We start from the raw sequence: 23,338 nt of genomic DNA, 5'->3' as shown, positions 1-23,338 counted from the left end.
CTCTCCCCAACAGCGCTGCAATTTAATTAGGGTGAGAACATTGCTGCTGACCCCAGAGGGCCCTGTGCCTTTGAAGGGTGGGTCCAATCTAGGCTAGGATGCTCCAGTGATCTCACCACCCCCAAAACCTTGAAAACGTTAACAAAAAAAGAGAATAAATAATAAGCCCAGGATCCCCAGCCACTTTTTGTTGACGCTCTGAGTTGACTTTTGCTGTAAATGAGCAAATTCTCAAATATCTGCTTGTTCTTCTCGGAATAGAAATGATCTCTCATACAGTTTCTGGGGCTGTATGAAGAGGTTTGAGCATCCTGGCTACCAGGCATGACTTTTTGTAAGAGGAATTTTGGGATTTGAAAACAAGTCTCTGTTACGGTGTCGAGGGCAGCCTGTGGCCCTGCGGGACCTTTAATATGACTTGTATGATAGGAGTCCAATTAGGCCTGTGATTGACTGAAGGAGAGGAAATGGTGTGGCTGGACAGATTTCCCGCTGATTAAACTTGTGTAATGGCCTCACAGGGAGATGATTCGAAGAGCTGTCTCTGAACAGTGTGGCATGAAGAGAAATTGAATAGACCAAAAGGTTTAAAGGCTGTAAATACAATTTATAAATGTGTTTTAAACTTGCATTTGGCAGAATGACTGATTCATGGAGTCAAGGCTATCAACATGAAGTCTGCTCCACATTAAAGTACTACATACTGAGTAACCATACACGCTGTGTCAACATCAAATAACTAGTGGCTCCTAAATCTGTGGTGGGTAACACTTTTCAGCCTACATCTAACAGCCAACTACAGCCAACACATGCATTCTGCACCACTGTGAGATGACATGTCTCCATACCAGAAGGTGGCGCTAGCCTGTAATTGTTTTCAAATCTGGAATACCCAAGTCTGTGAATATCCAAAGCATAAATAAATTGCCCTGCTGACTTCCATGCTTGCTTGCTTTCATGACTTTAGATTTTCCACTCATGCGCTTGTTAAGCTGAGCAGCCAATCAGAGTGATTCCCCTCATCAATGGGCTCTGCTGCCAATTTAACATGTTCAGTCAGCCAAAAAAAGGTATAACAGGGGTCTCGCTTGCACCAGCGGTTAAGAACAATGCTCAGACATTGACCGACAGCCGGTCATCATTGTGCCAGGCCCTGAAAAAAGAAAAAAAAAACATTTTACCAGTTACTTCTACAGAAGAAACACAGGTTTGAAACGCCATGAGAGGTCTCATCTTTGATGTCACTGACAATCAATGCCTACCAACACTTTCGATACTTACAAAATAACTACTATGATACTCTGTGACCATTTGGAGGACAGTACATTGTGTTAGTGTAATGTATTAGTAAATATTAACTGTTAAAAATGATTACTAACTTACTCGTACAGTACCCTGACAAGAGCCTGACTGAAACTTTATCATAACTCATTGAAACGGCAGATTTTGATTTATTTATTTTTTATCTTTTTGTCATGAGTTCATAAGTATTCCTTCTGAGGCTAAGATTAGTCTGCCAGGGATACCAGCCTTTACTGAGGGATCATATTAGAGATTGGCAAAGAATAACTTGGTTTTGTAGAATTATGGAGGAAACAAACAACTTAAGACCTGAAATCAATACCGATGTTTTTTCTAGGTTATCTGACGCTCAGTTATAAAGTGAACACAACTGAGGTCTGCCTGCTGAAGTCTGAGGTGAAATCTGTGTGAGGCTACACGCTTTAGCAACAGAGCAGGACACTAACCACTAAACAGCATGCATGCAGTATAGTACAGTACATTTAGTCATAATTCATTTGTTGACTAGTTGCTGCATTTGGGGCTAGACACATATCACGACTAAATCCATGTGGAAAACACAAGCTCCCGTGGTGTCTGCCATTGCTAAGCACCACTGACAGAATCTTGCTGTAGCTCTGACACAATAGGCTGGTCTCTCATACGTAATTAGCAATAATCCAATCATGTTGATGCAAGCTTACAATAAATAGACTGAATTTGCATTTCTACCTTATCTTCGTTTTGGAAGAATCCCCCCTTCCACCCCATCTCCTCCTTTTCCTCTCTTTACCAGGGGGAGATCTCGAGACCAATCTGATCCTAGACCCTCTTATATGCTTATTGACCTGGCGAGAGCCTTGGGCTCAATTATCTTTGAGCTCAGAGTTCTCTCCCTAGACAGCATGCCAAACCTGCTATTAGCATCAAGCATATTTAGGTGTGAACTCTTGAAAAAGTGCAGCAGTGTTTGGGTGCTCTGCGTTTGTCTGATGAAATTTGTTGACTGTTATTATTTTAATGTGTATAATACATGCAAAGGGTGAAGCTGATTTGTTTTTTTTTGCTTCAATCTGGAAAGCAAAAGTTGCAATAAGTGAATGGCCACTTAGTAAAGAAAAACAGTAGTGCATTTGCTGTCAGTATTGTCAGTATAACATCAGTGTTACCTTAAGCAGTTAAACCGATGTGATATAGTACTCACAAGTCTGTGTCACAATAAAAGCAACAACAAAGCAATGTGAATACAACTGGGAAAAAGCTGAACGCCTCAACAAAAGATGGGAACACCAGTATTGGCAAAATCCTCTATCCGCTTGTTAAGTGTGACCTCTCTATTAAACTGTATGGGAACAAATGGTAATAATAAACGTTTACAAAGCGATTAAATACTTTCGAAAATCATGATCGCAATATATATCCAGTAGACATGGGCCGGTATAAGATTCTGACGGTGTGATAACCTTGGATTAAAATATCACGGGTTTACTGTATCACTGTATTGTGATTACTGTTCTAAAATATATTCTTTTTAAATGTCTGGGTACAAAAACAGACACAGAATATTTTATTTTGAGAAACATTTAAAATATTTTGGAGCAGAAAACATGTCAGGCTAAATAATTCAGATGAATCATTGATTTCTGCTGTCTTCTTTAGTTTCAGAAACACAGATTTCTTTACAATTTAAAACAACATCGTTGGATCTTAAACACATTTAGGAACGGTATAGCTGAAAATTTTGGTGGTTTTAAAACCTTGACTTTTCCAAACCGTGGTATCCGTGGTATACCTTGAAAACGGTTATCAACACATCCCTAATATAAGACAGCCAGAAAGTGATTCATTTTTATAAATGGTTAAACTATTGGTGTCTGGCCATAAACAAGTGCTGTATTTTCCTAATTCAAAGGAGTAGCAACTTAGACCCGGAAACAGTATTCCATACGTCATGACTTAACAAGCGGATAGGTCGACCTCTAGATTATATTGTGGGTTGAATATTACAATGGCTGAATTTCCAGGTTGTTTCCTGTTCCTGTTACTCATTGACCAGCAGATGCTCTGGGGATCATGGGTCTTTCCACTTCATGTGGAGGTTTGGCCTTAGGGATGCCTCTTTTTCAAGTGTGTGTGTGCGTGTATGTGTGTGGAGGACATTACTTCCTTGATTACTTCTTCATTATGTAATTGCTCCCCTCCAGAGTAAATTATAAACAGAATGTGTAAAGTGTGTGATCTCTTCACTGCCTCAGATCGTGTTTCAGGGAGGGATCCCTTTGATTGTGACACAACACCATCTCATCAATGCAGGTTCTCTGTTCCAGCCATCTGCGTGCTCCTTCCATTGCTGTCCCCTCTGATCACGCAGTCAATGGCCTTTTGTTCCTAACACTTTCCAAATGTTGACCCTCAGAACCACTAAATAACCTCCTCTGTCCTTAAACTCCTGAGATAAACTCCTGAAAATGGGGATCTCTCGCGGACACTCACACACACATTTTTCTAATTGTCTCATGATTGGCCCATTAACCTAACCAAGGCCCTGGGTAGCAGATCCATATGTCGCTTTGCCTAGGGAGCATTGTGGACAAGACCAGCAGTATGGTTGATCAGATCGGGACTCGGGTCTGCTCTGTAATTAGTAGCATATCCTGACCAGGGTCATGGGGCAAGCCCTGCAGGTCGGGGGGTATTTGATTGTGTCCCGTAACTAACAGGTGCTCTGCAGGGGGGTGAGAAACCTTCTCTGTCACTTTTATCCCCAAACCAAAGTGATTATTTATTCATGTAATTTTTATTAGATGACCTGAGAAAATTGGAAACATGGATTTAATAAAATGTTCGGTCAGACTTTATTTTGATGGTCCAAATGTTGAATTTAAGTTACATTGCATTTACTTGCCAACTAACTTACATTAGATTATAAGTAGACTGTTAGGTTGGGGTTAGGGTTATTGTAAGTTTTTATAGTCGGGTCTGTTGGAGCAGTGTCAACAGATATTAAGCAGACAATCTACTAATACTCAAATGGACCATCAAAATAAAGTGTCACCAAATGTTTATGAGTTACTTAGAACGAATTAAAATGGTAAAAATTGGTGGAAAAATATTATTTTAGTTTTTGTAAATGAACTGTAAATTAATAATACTTTTGTTGATTTTTTTTTTCCTCCTTCTGCTACAGAACAAGAGGACAACTTTGAGTTCGTTATTGTTTCTCTAACGGGACAGACTTGGAATTTTGAGGCAACATCCTATGAGGAGCGGGACGCGTGGGTTCAGGCCATTGAAAGCCAGATTCTGGCAAGTCTGCAGTCCTGTGAAAGCAGCAAACAAAAGGTAAAGATCAATCCATTTGAAGCACTGAAACAATGTACATCACTTTTTTTGCTATATATGACTGTGATTTAGAAACAAAGTTTTCAAGGGTGCCACAAGTATGATGTTGTTCTTGCAGTGGACTCCAGTGGACCATAAATTCAGTGTTTAGGGTTCACCACTAGTGGTTGCTTATTTTGAAATCATAACAAAACACAGTTTTATGACGCATTTAAAGAGCAGGGAATCATATAGTCATTAGCCCCTTTCACACAGTGATACCGGTAAATATCCAGTAAATTTGTGGAAAGATGTTACTGGTAAATTAAAAAAAAGTGCTGTTCACACAGACAAAGACGTTCTGGAAATTAATCAATTCCGAAATACTTGTAAATTCTGAAGTCATTAACCAGAAATTATTTCAGCTGTACTGTATTTGTAAACATAGAAGTGGTCGGGTTTTAGCATTCAAGCAGCTGCTTTGTTCCAGAGACCGCGGCTAAATGTATACACATTTGACCTCATTACAAATTCTGTGGGTGGATAAGTATTATGAACAACTTCGATAAAAACATATGTCGAGATGTACATAGTATGTATTTGCTGGCGCTCACCGGAACACTCCTTCACTTCACATGCACATGCGTCAAGCAACTGATGCAGAGCCTGAAGGTAAACAAACAGCGGTTTATCATAAGTATTTTATCAATATTTTATTGCACAGTTTGAATTCAGAAGGAAGATAGAAACATTATCTGACTAAGATCCAGCAGCTAAATGTGTCTGGAAAAATATTCAAAGGTGGTTATTTTAATAAACAGCATGGATGTGAATGTGTCTGAGTGTTTTGATTGGCTGGAGTAGACGTGTCATGTCAGTGCTTTCTAAGCATGAACACGCTCTTTCCAGCAATGTTTTGTAGGGGTAATTTACAGTTTTAACCCAAAGAATGACCAGTCTGTCAGATGAAGAAGAGCCGCAGTTAGAGATTCAAATAAATAAATGAAGTTTACTGAAGATAGTTTGCAGTTTCATCAGCAGAAGCCAGCTTCAATACTTGCCATGAGTTCCTAGGTCACTCTGCTTACAATCACAAATCAATAACAATTATACTCTCACATAACGTCATTAACTGCGTCATACATATAGGTGTTCTAACTTGATTGGTTAAAACACAGATAGACTTAGAAAATTTCCACATGGGTGCGTGCGTACAATTCCGAACAATATCTTAAGCATATAAACATCAGACATCCACTAGACTGTTTAGAGCTGACTTCAGACCTGTGAAACGAATCCACAATCAAAAAGAACACACAAACTTATAGTACAATCTGTTTCTTACCCAAGGCTGAGTGTATTCTCAGCCGTCCTTATCAAAACTGGTTAAAAACCGGTATAATCTACATTCAGGCAGTTATATCCTTACTACACAAAGTCTGTCTTGAATAAAACGTAAAATCACTTTAAAAAATTAAGCGTAAAAAATAGCAAAATTACTGTAGACATTTTAGACAGTATTAACTCAAAGAAATAACAATAGAAACAGTTGTTTCCAGTCCTCAGCCTTTCAGTCCCAAGGTCTCTCTGACCTCTGACCTAGTTTGGTGGCTCCAGAAAAGTTACAAAGAGACATGCAGATTCACTGAATATTCTTATATTAAGGAATGTGTTAACTTTCATTCATTATTCAATAATCTTCTTTAATAAAAATAATGAGAAACAGGATGATGAGAAAAGGATAAACATTGGTCCATGCTAAGATGGATTGGAAGGTAGAAATCCGAATCCTTTAGTTCCTTCTGCGTTCACACAGAGCAGCATTACAGCAAATTACTGGTAATGTTACAACTACTTTACCTGATGCACATGTTTTATTAACAAAATAGTAATGGGGATATTGCATCAGTGACAGGTAATTCATTTACATGGCCTGGCACTAAATAAAATTACAGATTTCTCTGAATTCAGACTAGGGTCCCTCATTTATCATGAAAGTTATGTTCTAAAAATAACCTGAGATAGGTGAAATCCGTGAAGTAGTTAGCTTTATTTTTTACAATTATTATAGATGTTTTAAGGCTGTAAAACCACTCACTGTACACTTTATGCACTTTTCTCAGACAGGCGTTAACATATTCACACTTTTCTCTCGATTAAACACTTTTAAAGTTCAAACTTTTGTAGAAAAATAAGTCCAGTATTATAAAATTAAAACAAAGATTCAAACCTGTTGTCAGGCGCAAACATTCATCGCTGTCAGCTAAAGGTTCATAAAGCTTTTTAACTTTTGGGTGGGTAATGTTGACATCCAGCATGTTCTTTTTCCTGCAGTCACTAATCCACAGCTGAACGCATTCTGTACTGTACATGAGACACAGAAGAGATTGATTGACAATGGTCTACAGCCAATCAGGACACAGAACTGCACAAAAAAATAAAATAAATCTGCAAAACTTTGAGATCGTGAATTTGCATATTTTTCTTTATTGTATTGATCTATGCTTATAGATTGTTTATTATAATTTATTCAGTTTAAAATAATAAATTATTTCCATATAGAGATATTCAAGTCATCAATTGTATTCATATCGCTATATATATCGCTGAATAACAAAATATTGCAATGCTAGATTTTTCCTATATTGTGCAACCCTAATTCAGACATTACTGGAAAAAATTTGGATTTGGAAGTGCAAAAATATATAATATCATTGTGGTTTGTTTTTGTTGAAATGTCGTTGTGAAATGTGTGCATTTATGTGTCTAAGTTAAAAAGTTTTTTTATTTTTTTATTAAATATACTTCACTGGCTGTTGATATATACAGAACACTGATTATTCTGCCGTCATGCAAATATAAGAATTAATTAAAAAATTTAACTTTTTATAACACTACATTTTTCTATGGATGGCCTATACTTTTTGAAACCAGCTGGAAAACGTCTTATTTAAATGTTTATAGTTATTACTGATGTCCTTTCATATCAAAGAGCTGATGTTATATCAAGTTCAAAGGTAATTAAAATGTCTCTCCACCTTGTTATATTCATGTACAGTATGTGTTCAATGCATTCATGCACATATTTAAAAATTGTAATTACTTTCATTCCTATATTACCCTAACTAATTCTACATGCCTGTTTCATAGCCATAACTCTCAACCCACTCTGTGTTTATGCCTCAGGCCAGGGCAAATTGCATTTCACTAGACCTACCTTCTATAGTATGCCCCTGTTATTTTTTTCTCTTATTTTAGCAAACAATGCAACTGCAATGTTGCTGCGTAGTCAGAATTGTCAGATGATGCTTAATGATATGCTTATAAGGGTCATTTTATTTTAAATAAGCTTTAACATACATGATTGTGCCCACAGTCTCGTCTGAGCAGCCAATCAGAAGCCATTGCACTGCAGTCTGTCAGGAACATGAGAGGAAACACCCGCTGTGTGGACTGTGAAGCCCAGAGTGAGTTTTAAGCAGCACACATTTGTAATAATCTGAGATGTTTATATTTCATACTATGTACTGATTATTTTACACATTTAAAATATTTTAGGCTCCCTTTGTGTTATTCAAGAAATACAGTGCAAACAGTTCAAAAATGGGAGGTAAATTACAATTTAAAAGGTGTCTAGTTATTTTAGTCTATAGTTTGTTCCTTTGATAGCAAAATACATTTTTAGCTGCCATTAGAATGTTATGTGGTCCTTGAGAAATAATTCTAATATTCTGCTGAGAAGCTTAGTAAATATTTCTTATTGTTTTTAACTTTGAAGCATATTTACATTTTATGTAAAATATGTAGAAAGATATTTTTTAAAAAGCATAAGTTTCTACAGAGAAATGTTAAAATAGTTTTTAATATATTATGATAATAACAACTGATGATAACACCCTACAAAAAGAGTTGTATTTTGTGGGTTAATGTATCTAAAAACACAGGCTGGAGTGATCAACCTGCTTGAAGTTTGTTGCCTTCCTTTCACCCCAGAACAGTCAAAGTAATAGCTGAGTGATATGACACAGTGCATAAAACCTGCATTAAACGCAGATGCTCTTGTAGGGACGTAATTATGACGTAGTGCCTGTTGTTGGTGTCCCAAGGGGTAATCTTCTTGCTGTCACCGGACAACAGCTCATCAAAGTGGGCTTGGCTCAGTCAGAAACATAGCTAAAAGCTTCTATCACCCAGATATAGTTTCTGGAGGAGTTGATCAAATCACATATCTGGGTCTACCTCTGAAAGGATCTAGTGGACTCAAACACAGCACCAAACTAATCTACAGTGTTTTTCACCCTTCGTAAAGCACACGAATGCAACTATACATCAAATGTGCATACTATAATGACTTCTAAAGGAGCATGAGACACAATGAAAATTAGATAATCACTTCTGGAAATACATATTTGTCACACAATAATAAATTCCTTTATACAGGGTGTTTGCAGGTTCTTAAAATGTTTTAAATGTCTTAAATTTCAAAAACAAAATTTTAGACTTAATTGCTCTGAAATGTTGATTAACATTACTTACTTTTCCTCTGTCCATGTACAGCTACATAATCGGGCTGACATCCATCCAAATACCAACAACCCCATCTTAATAAAATGAGGGAAAGAAGACTGAAAACAATTACACAATTTCCTCAGGATGATAATAACAGGGCAATATATCCCTTTAAATAACCTTCCGTTCATACAAAAACTATTTACAGATTAATGGGGAGTAGAAATAATATTTATAAATAGGCATTATATATATATATATATATATATATATATATATATATATATATATATATATATATATATATATATATATATATATATATATATATATATATTATACAACCAGAGTTTTCTTGTTTTGACATGTTAAAGTATGTTGCTAAAAAAATGGCAAGCAAATAATACAAATTCCATTAGGACTAATTATTAGTGTTTAGCCCTGTATAAGTCTAAAATTTCATTTATAATGGTCTTAAAGAGGTCTTATAAAATCTTAAATTTGAATTGAGGAAATCTGCAAAAACCCTAATTATAATGTATTATTATTTATTTATATTTTTATTTTTAGTATTTTTATTTATTTATGGTTTTGTCAGCGTGCAAGAATATGACATAATCTTCTTTTTGTCTTGCTTCTGTTTATCTTGTTCTTTTGTAGATCCTGACTGGGCCAGTCTAAACCTGGGGGCTTTGATCTGTATCGAATGTTCCGGCATTCACCGCAACCTGGGTACTCACCTGTCCCGTGTCCGCTCTCTGGACCTGGACGAGTGGCCTCTTGAGCTCATCAAGGTCATGTCTGCTATTGGCAATGAGCTGGCTAATAGCGTGTGGGAGGCCAATGCTCAAGGACGCCTAAAACCTGCTCCAGATGCCAGCAGGTACACAATTATATTCAGATTTTTATTGTATGGCACCTTAAAGTCAGTTTTGTTTAGGAATCAGCAAAAAAAATAAAAAAATAACAAACTTGTCACCTGTAAATTATCTTCTCCAAAACAGATATTGCTTTCAGCATCAGCTATTGGCCCAAATGTTGGCGTATCGAATAGTGGCATTCACACATCTATCATTAATTTTGCACCCAATGCAAATAAGCTGCTTTTAACTTTGAAGCAAACCCACCCTACAACATATGTGTGTGGAGTTGTGTGGAAAACCCTAAAATCAGATTTTTCCTTTTCCATGCTCCTCCATCTTTAGCAGAGTAATTATCGGCAGAGAGAGGCTTCAGTCCCACCAGCCATCATAACAAATTAGTGCTGACTGCTGGCCGCCAAAATATCGACTTCCCATTACATGCCGGCCTCATTAGTCACCTGAAGCACCTTTTAATTACTCCCCTCCTCTCTGAAAATCTTTCGATATGGATCGGCCATTTTCTGCCGCCTGTTGTCAATGTGCTAATGCGATTATAGTTCCTCATGTAGCTGTTTATTTATGTATGTGAAGGCATGTGGCCCCCTGAGTGGGAAGAGGAGATTACAGAGAGGGTCAATATTATCTCAATTAACCTCAGTCACTGGACACAGTCCTGCAGTCATCTCTCTCTGCTCTCCCTCAATACTTCTGCTCAAACAGACAGAGTGCATATCAGTGTGATTTTTTTTCATGTTTTTACCGGAGCTCGTGGATCGTTGATGTGAAATACATTTGAAGGATAAGCGTGATGCATTTAAAGGTAAAACATGGATTATATTGTGTATGGAGAATATTAAGAATATATACGGCCATAGGTTTGCTTGTCATTTATCAATTCCATTGATCCCTTTTTTTCTTAAATCTATAATCTAATTTATTTACTTAAAATCAGGCCCTATATAATATTAACCTAAAACAATTTATTTTAGTTTTTCATTCATTCATTTTCCTTTAGCTTAGTTTCTTATTTATTAGGGGTCGGCACAGCAGAATGAACCGCCAACTATTCTGGCATATGTTTTACGCAGCGCCAGCCCCACACTCATTCACACTCTCATCTATTACAGCCAATTTAGTTTATTCAATCCACCTATAGCGCATATCTTTGGACTGTGGGGGAAACCGGAGCCCCACGTAAACACAGGGAGAACATGCAAACTCCAAACAGAAATGCCAACTTTCTTGCTGTGAGGCGACAGTGGTAACCACTGAACCACCGTGCCACCCCAAAATGTTAAAATATAATATAATTTTAAATATAAAGATCTTTAAGTGTATTGAATAATGTGTGAATTTAGATAATTAAACTAGTTTTTTATTAAATGTAGGGAACTTTTTTCTATTATTAAATTAAAACGAAGTAAAGAAAATGTACTCTTAAAAAGAGTAAATAATTGTATAAAAGTGGTAAATGTTACAAAAGATTTCAAATAAATGCTGTAAAAATGTTCTTTGTAAAAACGTTAAGCAGTGTACTAACAAAAAATGTTTCTTGGGCATCAAATTGGCATTTATTCTTAGCAAAGAATCACGCGACACTTAAGACTAAAGTCAGCTACAGGTTGTTCATTGCAGTAATAAATTTAAATGATTTTGAAATGTTTTAGGATATAAAAATATTTATTTTACGTTGCACTGTAACATTTTTTTTCAAAGACAAATTTATGTATATTCGATTTATTTATTTATTTATAATATGACTTTTAAATTGGATTGTGAATTTTATTCCCGTCAATCTTTAAAACTCACTTCACTTACAGTATGAAACTAGGGACCTATAAGATACAAGACATGTATGGCGTGATTTGTTGTTTTTTTAGACCTGTAATTTTCACGTTTTGCAACACGTTTTTTAAATAGCAAATCCATTTGCGCCGCTTTGTTGACTCATGGGTATGCTGGTCTATAGAGGTGCGCATTGTTGGCGCATTGCTATTTTGAGGAACTGAAATAGACCTCACCATTGACCAACTAAAAGCTGGTCTAAAGTCCAGCAAAGAGCATGTTAGTTGATACAAATGCTTACACATTACTTAATACACACAGGATGTACAGCAAAACACAAATATTTTACATAATAAAAATTTAAAGGATTAAAATGTACAAAAAGTTCTTAATTTCTACCTAAAAATAAAAACCACTGCCTCCATGCCTCATCTTGGGGGGCTTTTTTCAGTTTATTTATGACAGTTTGTATTTGTATTAGAAGTAATAGTAGTATTTATTATATTTATATTAGTTTTAATAAAAACAAGTTTAGATTTGTCCACCTGTCTGGTTTTGGAGGCGTCTGCATCACCATATCGGGCATAAGACTAGGACGTGTTTTTTTTTTTTATCACAATTCATTATTATTGTTAAATTTTGTTTGCTTGAAATTAGAACTGAATTTAGGAATAGTTTTGAAACAAATCTTTGCTCTTAACAAACAAAATTAAATATGTAGGCTAATGGATGTCTTCTGTGGACTACGTACAACACTTTTTCCTCATCCTCTAAAGTAAAGAGTAAAAGTAGAGAATGTAAAGAGGCCGAATGGAGAAGGCTTGTTCTTTATTCTCGCACTGCAGATGCTCTGTTTAACTGTTTTCTCGCTAGTGAAGTGTTCAGTTTTTCCACTTACATAATCGTGTAAATTGCAAACGCGCCATGGCACTACGCAACTGACTTTTGACAGGATTAGGAGATGAGACTCTGATTGGTTTAATGCATGTTATGCTCAAAACACACCCATAACTCATTAAGAGAATAAGCACAACCATGTTAGACCATGCGTGGGGGTGCAGAGCGTATTTTTTTTCATCCTTAAAACAGTAAAAGTGGACTTGGACATGCTCTTAATGCTTTTGCGCCTAGATCGTTAAAATGGAGCCCTAGGGGTTCATAAGACCTGGTTAGGAAACTAAATAACAACCCAATGAAAAGCCCATAAATACATTTTAAAATAGCTGAGAATTGTTGAAATCAACTGACATTTTAAAAACTACTTAGCCCTCCCCATAATAGTGCGCATGTGATATTGTCAGCGCTCTGTTGCGTGTAATCTGCTGTCTTCTCATCCTTCACCGGGCTCTAGAATTGATTTGGCCTGTAACTCTCCAAATGGCTTCAATCTGATTTGAAAGAAGCGCATTTGAATGTGGCGACTGTCTGAGAGCATAATCTAATCAGTGCTGTCTTAACATCTCGTAATATATTATTTCTGATGCGATTTGCGTTTGATGTGTGTGAAGTGCGTGCTCTTCTCGATTGGCGCGTCTCACCGTTGGCACCGCGTTTGAAGCATCGTCTTGTGGTTAAATGCTGATCAGCGAGCGTGTGTCCTAAGCATCGGGTGTGTGTGCGCTCTGTATCCAGGATTGGTGGCTGATAAATGAAAACCCTCCCTCGTGGTCTCTCAAGTGAGTAATAGAGCTCGAAATTTCATTTTGCAAGCGACTGATTTAATGATCCAAAGGGTAATTAATGGGCTGATTATCTTAATGTTAAATATGGCCAGCAGCAATTAGACTGACCTCCCGCCTGTCAAGGTCTGGGCTACTCTCGTCTTTCAATTAGGGGTCTGTTTGGGGGGGTGGGCTGGAGGTAAAGGGGGAAGAGAGAGAGATGCTGTCTTCTACACCTCTGTCTCCGCGCAGATCATTTTTCCTTCTGCATGCTGGAATTATGTTTAGGGCTGATCACACGCAGACAGCTCACCTGGATCTGACAACAGAAATGATATGCTGTTGTCAGGCTCTCTCTCTCTCTTCTTTCTGGTTCTCTTCTTGACCCGACTGTCTTCACAGTTTTGTTTAGCATTTAGCCTCAGCAACCTCTGCGTGTTCTTTTGGCTTACACTGTTAATTGTTTTTGAGAGAATGTCAAGACTTGCATTTAAATTTAAAGATGAGGGTTTAACATGTATAAAATTTTGTGTAATTTGTAGGGTACATGTCTGTGAAAGCGATGAAAACACCTATTAAAAAAAAAAAAAAAAAAAAAACGTCTTGCTTTTTGGCTGTTACTGGACATTGATCATTCATTTATTCATTTTCCTTTAGCTTAGTCTCTATTTCAGAGGTCGTCACATGGAATAAACCGGCAAACATTCCAGCTTATCTATTGCGCAGAGGATGCCCTTCCAGGCGCAACCCAGCACTGGGAAACGCCCATACACTCTCGCATTCACACATATTCACTACGGCCAATTTAGCTTACGTTCATCTATACCGCATGTCATTGGATTGTAAACCAGAGCTCCCAGAGGAAACCCATGCCAACACAAGGAGAACATGCAAACTCCACATAGAAATGCCAATTGACCCAGCCGGGACTCAAACCAGCAACTTTCTTGCTGTGAGGTGACAGTGTTAACTACTGAGAAACCGTGCCGCTCTGGTTATTGTCATTAAGAATCATATTAAATGAACTGCATGTTGAGCTGAAATTATACTTGACATTTTTTTTATAATCAGGAGTATTCAACATTGAGTTTAGTTTTCATGTTCTCTGAAGTCCTAAAAATGCCAGCGTTTGAGCATGCTTAACTCATTGATGATGCGACTTTTCCGTTTAACATGAAGAGAAGCGCTCCCTTCATACAATGGAGATTGCTTTAGTTATATTGATTCATATTGTTTTAAGTCGTTTGGGATGCAGTGACACAAAGTCAAACCTTTTGCTGATCAGATTCACCCATTTTGATGCTCAAATGTTCATGTAAGTCATCGTGCTCCACATATTAGGGGGTTTGCTGAAGGTGGCAGCTGATGTGCAACGAGGGGTTTGCATCTTTGATAAACTATGACAGTTTGCATTTATTGAAAGGAAGAATGATTAATAAGTCCATATGAAACAGTCCTTTAAAGGAAGGTTTTGTCTTCAGTTTTATGCTCTGGTGCACTTCACGTTACAAGTGAACTACACTCTGGCTCACATTATCTAACCTGGCCAGGGCTGGCCAACCGAACATTGCAAATGCCCACGCCTGGGCACAGTTCAGATAGCTTAGTGTGGGTAGACCCTTACAGATACTATAAGCTGAGCTGAAATTATTATTTAGTGAACTGTCCTAATGATATCATTTTTGTAATCAGGAGCACTTAAATAATTATTTATTTTTAATTTTTTTATACTTAGGTTTTATTGATTTTTTTAGGAACATATAACCAGTGGGAATAAAACAAACAAACAAACAAGCAAAAAATAATAACACTTATATGCATACATATACATACGTACAAATATATGCATATACACAAATACATCCATTCCATATATCTATCTATATACATACATATGTGAACATATTAAATTAACCTCATCAAGAAAATAAATAAATAAAATAAGTATAAAATTTAAGGTAATAAACTGTTGCTAAACATATTCTCACAATCATGCATAACCTCTAGAATTATGTAAATGTTCAATTACAGATAATTATACTGAGAAAGCCAGCCATTTACTCCATTTCAACATCTCTAATTGTAATGGAGGTGCATGTGTCATTTTTTCTATTTTCTCAACTCCTGCTATAATTTTGAACTATTCATCTTTAGTCATCTTCTTTATACCATTTCCGGGTTATAGCTTTTTTACATGTTGCCAAAAATATCTTAGATATCTGTCCTCCTTTTCAAGCATGGAATGTCTCTGCTTTCTGAAATTGCTTTAAAATGTAAAACATCTTAATTTACTTTTTAGTGATTTATTTACTTTTTTTTTTTTGCACAAAACCTTGTTTTGGATTAAACATGGTGATTATTAATTATTGGCTAATTGTTATTAACCAAAGTGTAATCACTGCATACATTATCCACATTAAAAACAAGAAACATTTGATGACATATTAAAATACTGAGAGCTTTAGATAATCTATTAATATAATAATCAAGTTAGTTTGTACATTGCAGTTAGGGCTGCACGATATTGGAAAAATCTAGCATTGCAATTTTTTTTTATTTTGTGATGTATATTGCGATATAAATACAATTTCACCAGATTAATATTTCTATTTGGAAAGAATTTACAATGTTAGATCGATTGGGATGATTTTGCAGTGGGAGTGCATTTTCGATGTGGTCTGTGCTATTTGCAGTGCATTTCTGTATTTTCATGCGTAACAATCTATAAATATAATCAAGAAAAAGATGCAATTGAGTGTTTAATCATTTCCCGAAGCTAATAGAAGTCAAGTTCAGTAACTAAATGATAAAAAAAAGTATTCACTAAAATTTATCGTAGTTAAGGTCACAAATGGTTCAGTTTCTTATACAAAAATGCTTTTAAAACCATTATACAATCACAGGCATCAAAAACGTGCAAATGATTAATTGTGATACGAACTCAACATTGCATATGCTGCAATGTGTCTATTGTGAATGTTCACATTGTGATATCGATGCTGAAACTATATATTGTGCAGCCCTAATGGCAATCATTTGTGATTAGGTTTTACCAGTTTGTAAGCAACATTTTTTAAATTAATAATTTAAAATATTATAATATTAAAGATAATTTTTTGTTCTTTAATTATAATTTATTAAGTATGTCAAAATAAGTTTGATTTTTAAAGAAATATTTATGTTACAATTAATGATTGAACAATAGTTCAACCATGAAATCCAAAAAGAAACAAAAGATGCTTCAGGGCTAATTAACGTGTCGGAGTTCTTGGGATGCGGAATTCTTAAAGATATAAAAAAAAATAATCAGTCCAAGGCATTTGAAAAATGTGCCTATATATATATATATAGTTAAAGTCAGAATTATTAGCCCCTTTATGATTTTGATTTTCTTTTTGAAATCTTCCCCAAATTATGTTTAATAGAGCAAGGAAATTTTCACAGTATGTCGGATAATATTTATTCGTCTGGAGAAAGTCTTATTTTTTTTATTTCGACTAAAATAAAAGCAGTTTTAAATTTTTTTTAAACCATTTTAAAGTCAATATTATTAGCCCCTTTAAGCTATTTTTTTTCGATAGTCTACAGAACAAACCATCATTATACAATAACTTACCTAATTACCCTAACCTGCCTAGTTAACCAAATTTACCTGGTTACGCCTTTAAATGTCACTTTAAGCTGTATAGAAGTGTCTTAAAAATATCTTATATTCATAAATCTTATTGGAAATATTAAAGTAAATACTTGTATTTAATGTTCTTTCTACTGTATGTAAATAAAATTACTTTTGCGAATTAAATTTTGTGGCCAAATCCACATAAACATCAGATTATTATTCCTCCTTTCGTTCTTTGTATTTAGCCATTTGCTTTGAAGAGAAACTTTGCTGCTGTTTCCTCTTGGGCTGCCTGGCCATTACGTATGATAGACCCCGAGAGAATCTCTAAACATACCCATTAACCTTTTACTGCCTGTGTTAAATTCACACCTCCATTGCTTTTAAAACTCCACAAGGTTGCTCAAAGACCCCGCTATGGGCTTATTTTTGGGACTGTTTGACCACACACACACTCTCTCCAGTAGGCGATAGGTTTTGGCATGAGTGCTCTTTGGTGGCAGCCAGGCCATGTTGCAGTCTCATTTTTTTAATTAGTGTGGTGCTGCCATGGACACCAGAGCCCCCCGCACCCCTGCCTCACACACTCGGTGCCGGTCTGTATTAGCGGCCCAGGCAGGGTAGGAGTGACAGCTCTGCTAATTGCGCCTCGTGGTGACTTATTGGGAGGGTGGCGCTCGCTGGCATCTCACACTGCCAACCCTCAGCGACACTGACGTTTCGCAACCTGTCACCAAGCGTGAATATCTTAAAGTGTGAAATACAGGCATTGTGGACTAGTTTTGCACACTCCTTTGTTTCAAGTGCATGTTAGTGATATACTTGTTTTTTTTTCCATGTTATCTAAGTATAATCAGAGGAAAGGGCTTTTTGTTAGATAAAGCCTGAAAACTAGTTGGTGTTTTAGCACATCATTCTGAAGTGATTGGGATTTTGAATTGCTTTATGGATAAATGCTTTAATTTTATGGTTAATGCAAGCTCAAAATAATTTCACCTTTTTTTCTGACACAAAATACATGAACGGGCCATGAAACCCCCTTATTTCAGCAGGGTTTTTTCACACCTCTACTTTGGAAAAAGTCAGGAAAGTGGGCGTGCCCAGCTCTGTTTAGGGGGGAGTGTCGGATGAGCAAAATTTGCATAAAAATGGGAGTGTCGGTTTGTGCACGCGCTGATTTTTACAGAGGCAAAACACACACACACACAGATTTAAAAATTCGTTTCAAACCAGAAGTACAAATTTGCTCGAAATAACGCAAAAACAACCAATTTTCACTTTTTAGTGTCATAATAGTGTTTTTAGCTGCATGGGACACATATACGACTGTCAACAGCTCAAGAAAATTTGTTTTGGTGTTTCGTGTACCTTTAAAAGTACCCTCTTGTGAATATTTTAGAGCTTTTGCACTGTAAAAAAAATGGTAACACTTTAGGTCACAATTCATGCTACTATCTACTGTTTTTTTACCTGCCTATTATTAAGAAATTAACTGTTCTGCAAACCTTAATCCTACCCAACCTTAACCCACTTTGTACCCTAACTATTAATAAAGAGCTGATTAGTGGTAATGTTAGTTAATGGTTTGTTAATAAACTAAATTGTGACCCAAACTAAAGTATTTCCAAAAAATTTTATGACAAAGGCAACAAATATATTTATGTTGCTTTAACTTGTTTTAACTTGGTTAATCAGTTTTCAATGCAGTTTTTTTAAGTTATACAAGTTTAATTTAATATTTGAATCTGTTTGATTGATTAAAGTTGAGATGACTAAAAAAGTTCATTTGATTTAACTACAAAAAAAGCAGATCTGGAGGTTTAAGATTTGCAAAAATCTGCAATTCAGCACTGATAACCTCGTGGACGGTGCAATGACATATTGCGCCATTGTGCTTCATGAGTCTCGAGGCTTGTGGAGCTTTCCCTCATTCTAACTTTGCTTCCTGTCTACATACTGTCTTATCATAATAATGACAAAAATGCCATAAATAAACCGCTAACACTTTACTTGAAGAAGGTCTATGTAAGACACCTTTACAATCATGACACGTCATGGTTATGAATCAGATTTTTACAGTTGTAATCAGAAATTTAAAACCCCCTGTTTATTTTTCCCCAATTTCTGTTTAACATGATAGTTTTAATAACTCATTTCTAATAACAGGTTTCTTTTATCCCTGTCATGATGACCGTAAATAATATTTTACTAGACATTTTCAAGACATTTCTATGCAGCTTAAAGTGACATCTAAAGGCTTAACTAGGTTAATTAGGTTAATTAGGCAGGTTAGGGTAATTAGGCAAGTCATTGTATAACGATGGTTTGTTCTGTAGACTATTGAAAAAATATAGCTTAAAGAGGCTAATAATTGTGTTAAAATTAAAACCTGCTTTTATTCTAGCCAAAATAAACCAAACAAGACTTTCTCCAGAAGAAACAATATTATCAGACATACTGTGAAAATTTCCTTGCTCTGTTAAACATCATTTGGGAAATCTTTAAAAAAGAAAAATTTCATAATTCTTATTTTACAGATTGCAACTGTATATATTCTCATGACATGTCATTAAGTCTCATTTTCTCATGTGTGTCATTTTAAATGCAAAGATGACAGTCTTGACATGTCTTTGTTATGACAACTATGACTATGACAAACATATACATCATAACCTGTCTTTGTCTTTATGACAACTTGACATTACAAAGACAGAAAAACTTGTCATAAAATGGTCATGAACATGATTGTTATGAGGCCATTATATTAGCAATTGTCTAAACCAAATGAACCAACCACTGGTGTGAAAGCACCATAAGAGTGAGCCTTTCTTTGCTGGTCTTGAGTAGTTAAGTAACTACAGTAGTTAAGCATCATCACATCAGCCACAAATGGTCACTATGTCCACGTTCATGGCCTCAGTTTTCATGATCACATACAGTATTTGCAACCTATACTAATTGAACATTTCTGTGGAAATATTTAATATTTAAATAATGATTATTGGAATATTTAATATGATTATTGGAAGTTCACAGCTGTTAATGTTGATGTCATCTGGTTGACAAAAAACTTTTTCACTGCGGTTCGATATCTGTTGATTAATATTATTTTTAACTATATGATTAATCTTCAGTGCTATGATAGATTAGCTTTAACAACACAAAGACCTTAAGAACTGGGAACCATTTTATGTCTTTTAAATTAACATACAAGTAACTTTTTTAATATATATTTTGCACTTTTATTCTGCACATCAGATGCTTAGTGTAAAGTTAATAATTTTTTATTTTGTCATTTTTGTGATGGATGTCAATATATTTTAAATATCATGGTTACATGTTGTTTTTTGTTGAATATCAATGGAATTTAATGCATTTTCAGGGCTTTAGTTTTTTTTTTTAATATCATGATTGCATATTTTAAAATGTAACTACAACTTTGTGTTCAATGCAAGTGTAGTCTATTCTAGACAGGTCATACCTCCATCAGACAGCTGAGATATTGAGCTCCACACACACACTCACCGCCTGACTGCCGTAGCCACATGCGTCATCATGAGCAATGCCTGGCCTATAATAATTCAGCAGTAAGTGGCTAAAAAAGATCCTCTTTATGGCCAGATATCGGTCTCTGAAAGGGCAGAGCTAACAGATTTCAAATTAGACCCGGCTCTTAATCTGGGCCGGGGTGCAGGTGTGCGTCCCCAATGCTGAGATCAGATTGGGCCCTGGGGACGGATGAGAGGGGGGTGAGTTGGGGAGACCTGCTGGGCTTCATTCTTCCTCCGATCCAGACGCAGACAGAGAGAAAAACGTGCTATTAATGTCCCACAGGCTGCTGAACTTTCTGGTTTTATGGAGGAGGAAATAAGAAAATCAGATTTTAAATTTAAATATGTAGGCAACACCTAGGTCTGTCGTGTACGTCTCTCGGTTTATCCTGTCAGTGGGATCAGGTATTAATGGAGCGCCGTTTCTTAAGCATTAACTTGCTGATCCTTTGTTGGTCAGCCTCTGGCCTCTTCACTGCGAGGAGACCACTGATATGAGGAATCTGCATGTTAAACAGCTGACGGTGTCTCCTGTTTTTCTCTTGCACTGACAGAAAGCGCAACGCAAATGTTTTAAATAATTGGCTGCCCCGTTCTAATTCATCTGTAAAAGGGCTTCTTGATTAGATTAGGCTAATAGACATAATTTTTTACATGACTGCCTACCATTGCCCATAATCATGTCCCAACTAGGTTAACAAGCCTTCCAATTTACTATTGACATTAAACTGGCTGACAAGAGCCAATCAGAGCGCAGCATATTATGAGGAGGACTGATAATATGAAGCAAGAGGGCATTTAATGCCTGAACCCTCACATCGTCTACCTTTTCGTCCAATTTAATACAGAATAAATAATGTGTATATATGTTTGCGCTGCTTTTCCCTCCCTTTCTTGCACTCTGTTAGAGTTTGCCATGTCTTTTAGTCCGGAAAACTGTATAAAAACTTTGTATAAATGTCATTTTTATTGATTATTTTTGATTTACTGTTAAAGTCAGAATTATTAGCCCCTATTTTAATTTTTTCCTTCTTTTTAAAATATTTCCCAAATTATGTATAACAGAGCAAAGAAATTTTTACAGTATGTCTGATAATATTTTTTCTTCTGGAGAAAGTCTTATTTGGTTTATTTCAGCTTGAATAAAAGCAGTTTTTAAGTTTTTAAAATCCATTTTAAGGTCAAAATTGTTAGCCCCTTTAAGCAATTTGTTTTGATAGTCCACAGAACAAACCATCGTTATACAATAACTTGCCTAATTACCCTAACCTGCCTAGTTAACCTAATTAACCTAGTTAAGTCTTGAAAAATATCTAGTAAAATATTATTTACTGTCATCATGTCAAAGATAAAAAACTCAGTTATTAGAAATTAGTTATTAAAACTATTATGATTAGAAATATGTTGAAAAAATCTCTCCGTTAAACAGAGATTGAGGAAAAAATAATTCACGGGGGCTAATAATTCTGACTTCAACTACATGTCTTTTTAAATTGTTAAATCTGAAAAACAAAGGAAATGGGGGTTTGAATCCAGTCATGTTTCGTTGTCTCCATCATAAATGGATCTGATGGGAGCATAGCAAGAACAGATACTCAGAGATCAAGCTCTGTTCGTTTTACTGATGCTTAGCACATTTCTGTCTCTCTTTCTTTCACACACACATACACGCACACTTTTTTTTGTCTCTCTTTGCCCTTTGGCCCCCATTTGCATGCTGCCACTGAAGCGTTCTGATCCAGTTAATGGAACCTCATATGAGTGTGGCCCATTGCCTCCAGTGGGACTGATTTGAGTGTGGCGCAGGCCAGAGCTCAGTCAGAATCAGAATCGCTAAGTGCCCGTAATATTAAAAGAAGCGCTGAGCTTAATTATCTGTGTCTATCCAAGGGCAGCTAACGACTAGGCTGGAGAGGATAATTGATTTCAGGCCCTTGTTTTTTCCTTGTTAGAAAAAAGGGGGTGAGATGGGGGGGAACAGAGCTGCTCTTGGAGTCAAATCGTCCTTATTTACCTCATGAATGTGGTCTGGGTGTAAAGTCACTTTTTAATGTCAGTTTTAATGTGAGTTTACAGTTTTTCACTGTTTGTGAAAAATGTGAGTTGTGAGTTTTTTTTTACTTTAAAATTCTGTATTTACCAGTATTTTACTATAAAAAAAAATATTATTAGTACTCAGTGCTTCCCACACATAGACTTTACTTGGATGGGCCAAGTATATTTGGTGACATTTTTTATCATTTTTCTTTTGCATCCACCCAAAAACCAAACATCCACAAACGATTAGCCAGTGGAAAATGTTCACTCGCCCAACGCCTTTCCTACTTCTCTTGCAGAGAACCACAGGGCCCACAAAGACGAGCCTGTTTGGGACACATCTGTCTAGGTTTTTTTTTTCTAAAATGTCTGAGATTCTGCTTTTTGTTTCACTTTCTAAATTCATCAATAATTGTATGAGCTTTTGCATTACGTTTTTATTTTAAGCCTGATTTGCTTTCGCTTGCCTTCAAAGCTGACAGTGTGTGCACAGCTGCAAGAACCAGAGAAACATAAATAAATAATTAATTCTTGAAGATAAGATAAACTTTAGTATATACTCAGAGAGGACGAAATTACATCTAAACTGGCTGCAAAATATTTGTCACCATTAGAAATGGTTGATTAACTCGAAGGCATTAATTTGCCTTATTTAAATGATCTACTTTTTTTTTACTTGTTATTATTATACTTTTTAGAGATATTGTATGT

General features: G+C 35.9%; 1 protein-coding gene across 11 annotated transcripts in view; it reads left to right on the top strand.

Annotated features, from left to right (window-relative positions):
- Positions 1 to 23,338, top strand: part of agap1 (ArfGAP with GTPase domain, ankyrin repeat and PH domain 1) — a 348,474-nt gene that overhangs the window by 305,826 nt on the left and 19,310 nt on the right. For all 11 annotated transcript variants that reach the window (XR_012407727.1, XR_012407728.1, XR_012407726.1 and 8 more), the window contains 3 exons: positions 4,469 to 4,623; positions 7,979 to 8,069; positions 9,772 to 9,994. Coding sequence is in view for 8 of the 11 variants with exons in the window: in XM_001921491.9 (XP_001921526.3) it covers positions 4,469 to 4,623; positions 7,979 to 8,069; positions 9,772 to 9,994 (469 nt within the window). In the remaining 3 variants the exon portion in view is untranslated. The remainder of the gene's footprint in view (positions 1 to 4,468; positions 4,624 to 7,978; positions 8,070 to 9,771; positions 9,995 to 23,338) is intronic.

Source organism: Danio rerio, chromosome 6 (genome assembly GCF_049306965.1).
Source record: "Danio rerio strain Tuebingen ecotype United States chromosome 6, GRCz12tu, whole genome shotgun sequence".
NCBI lineage: Eukaryota > Metazoa > Chordata > Actinopteri > Cypriniformes > Danionidae > Danio > Danio rerio.
Note: the sequence above shows the minus strand (reverse complement) of the source record. Positions and strands in the feature narration are given on the sequence as shown.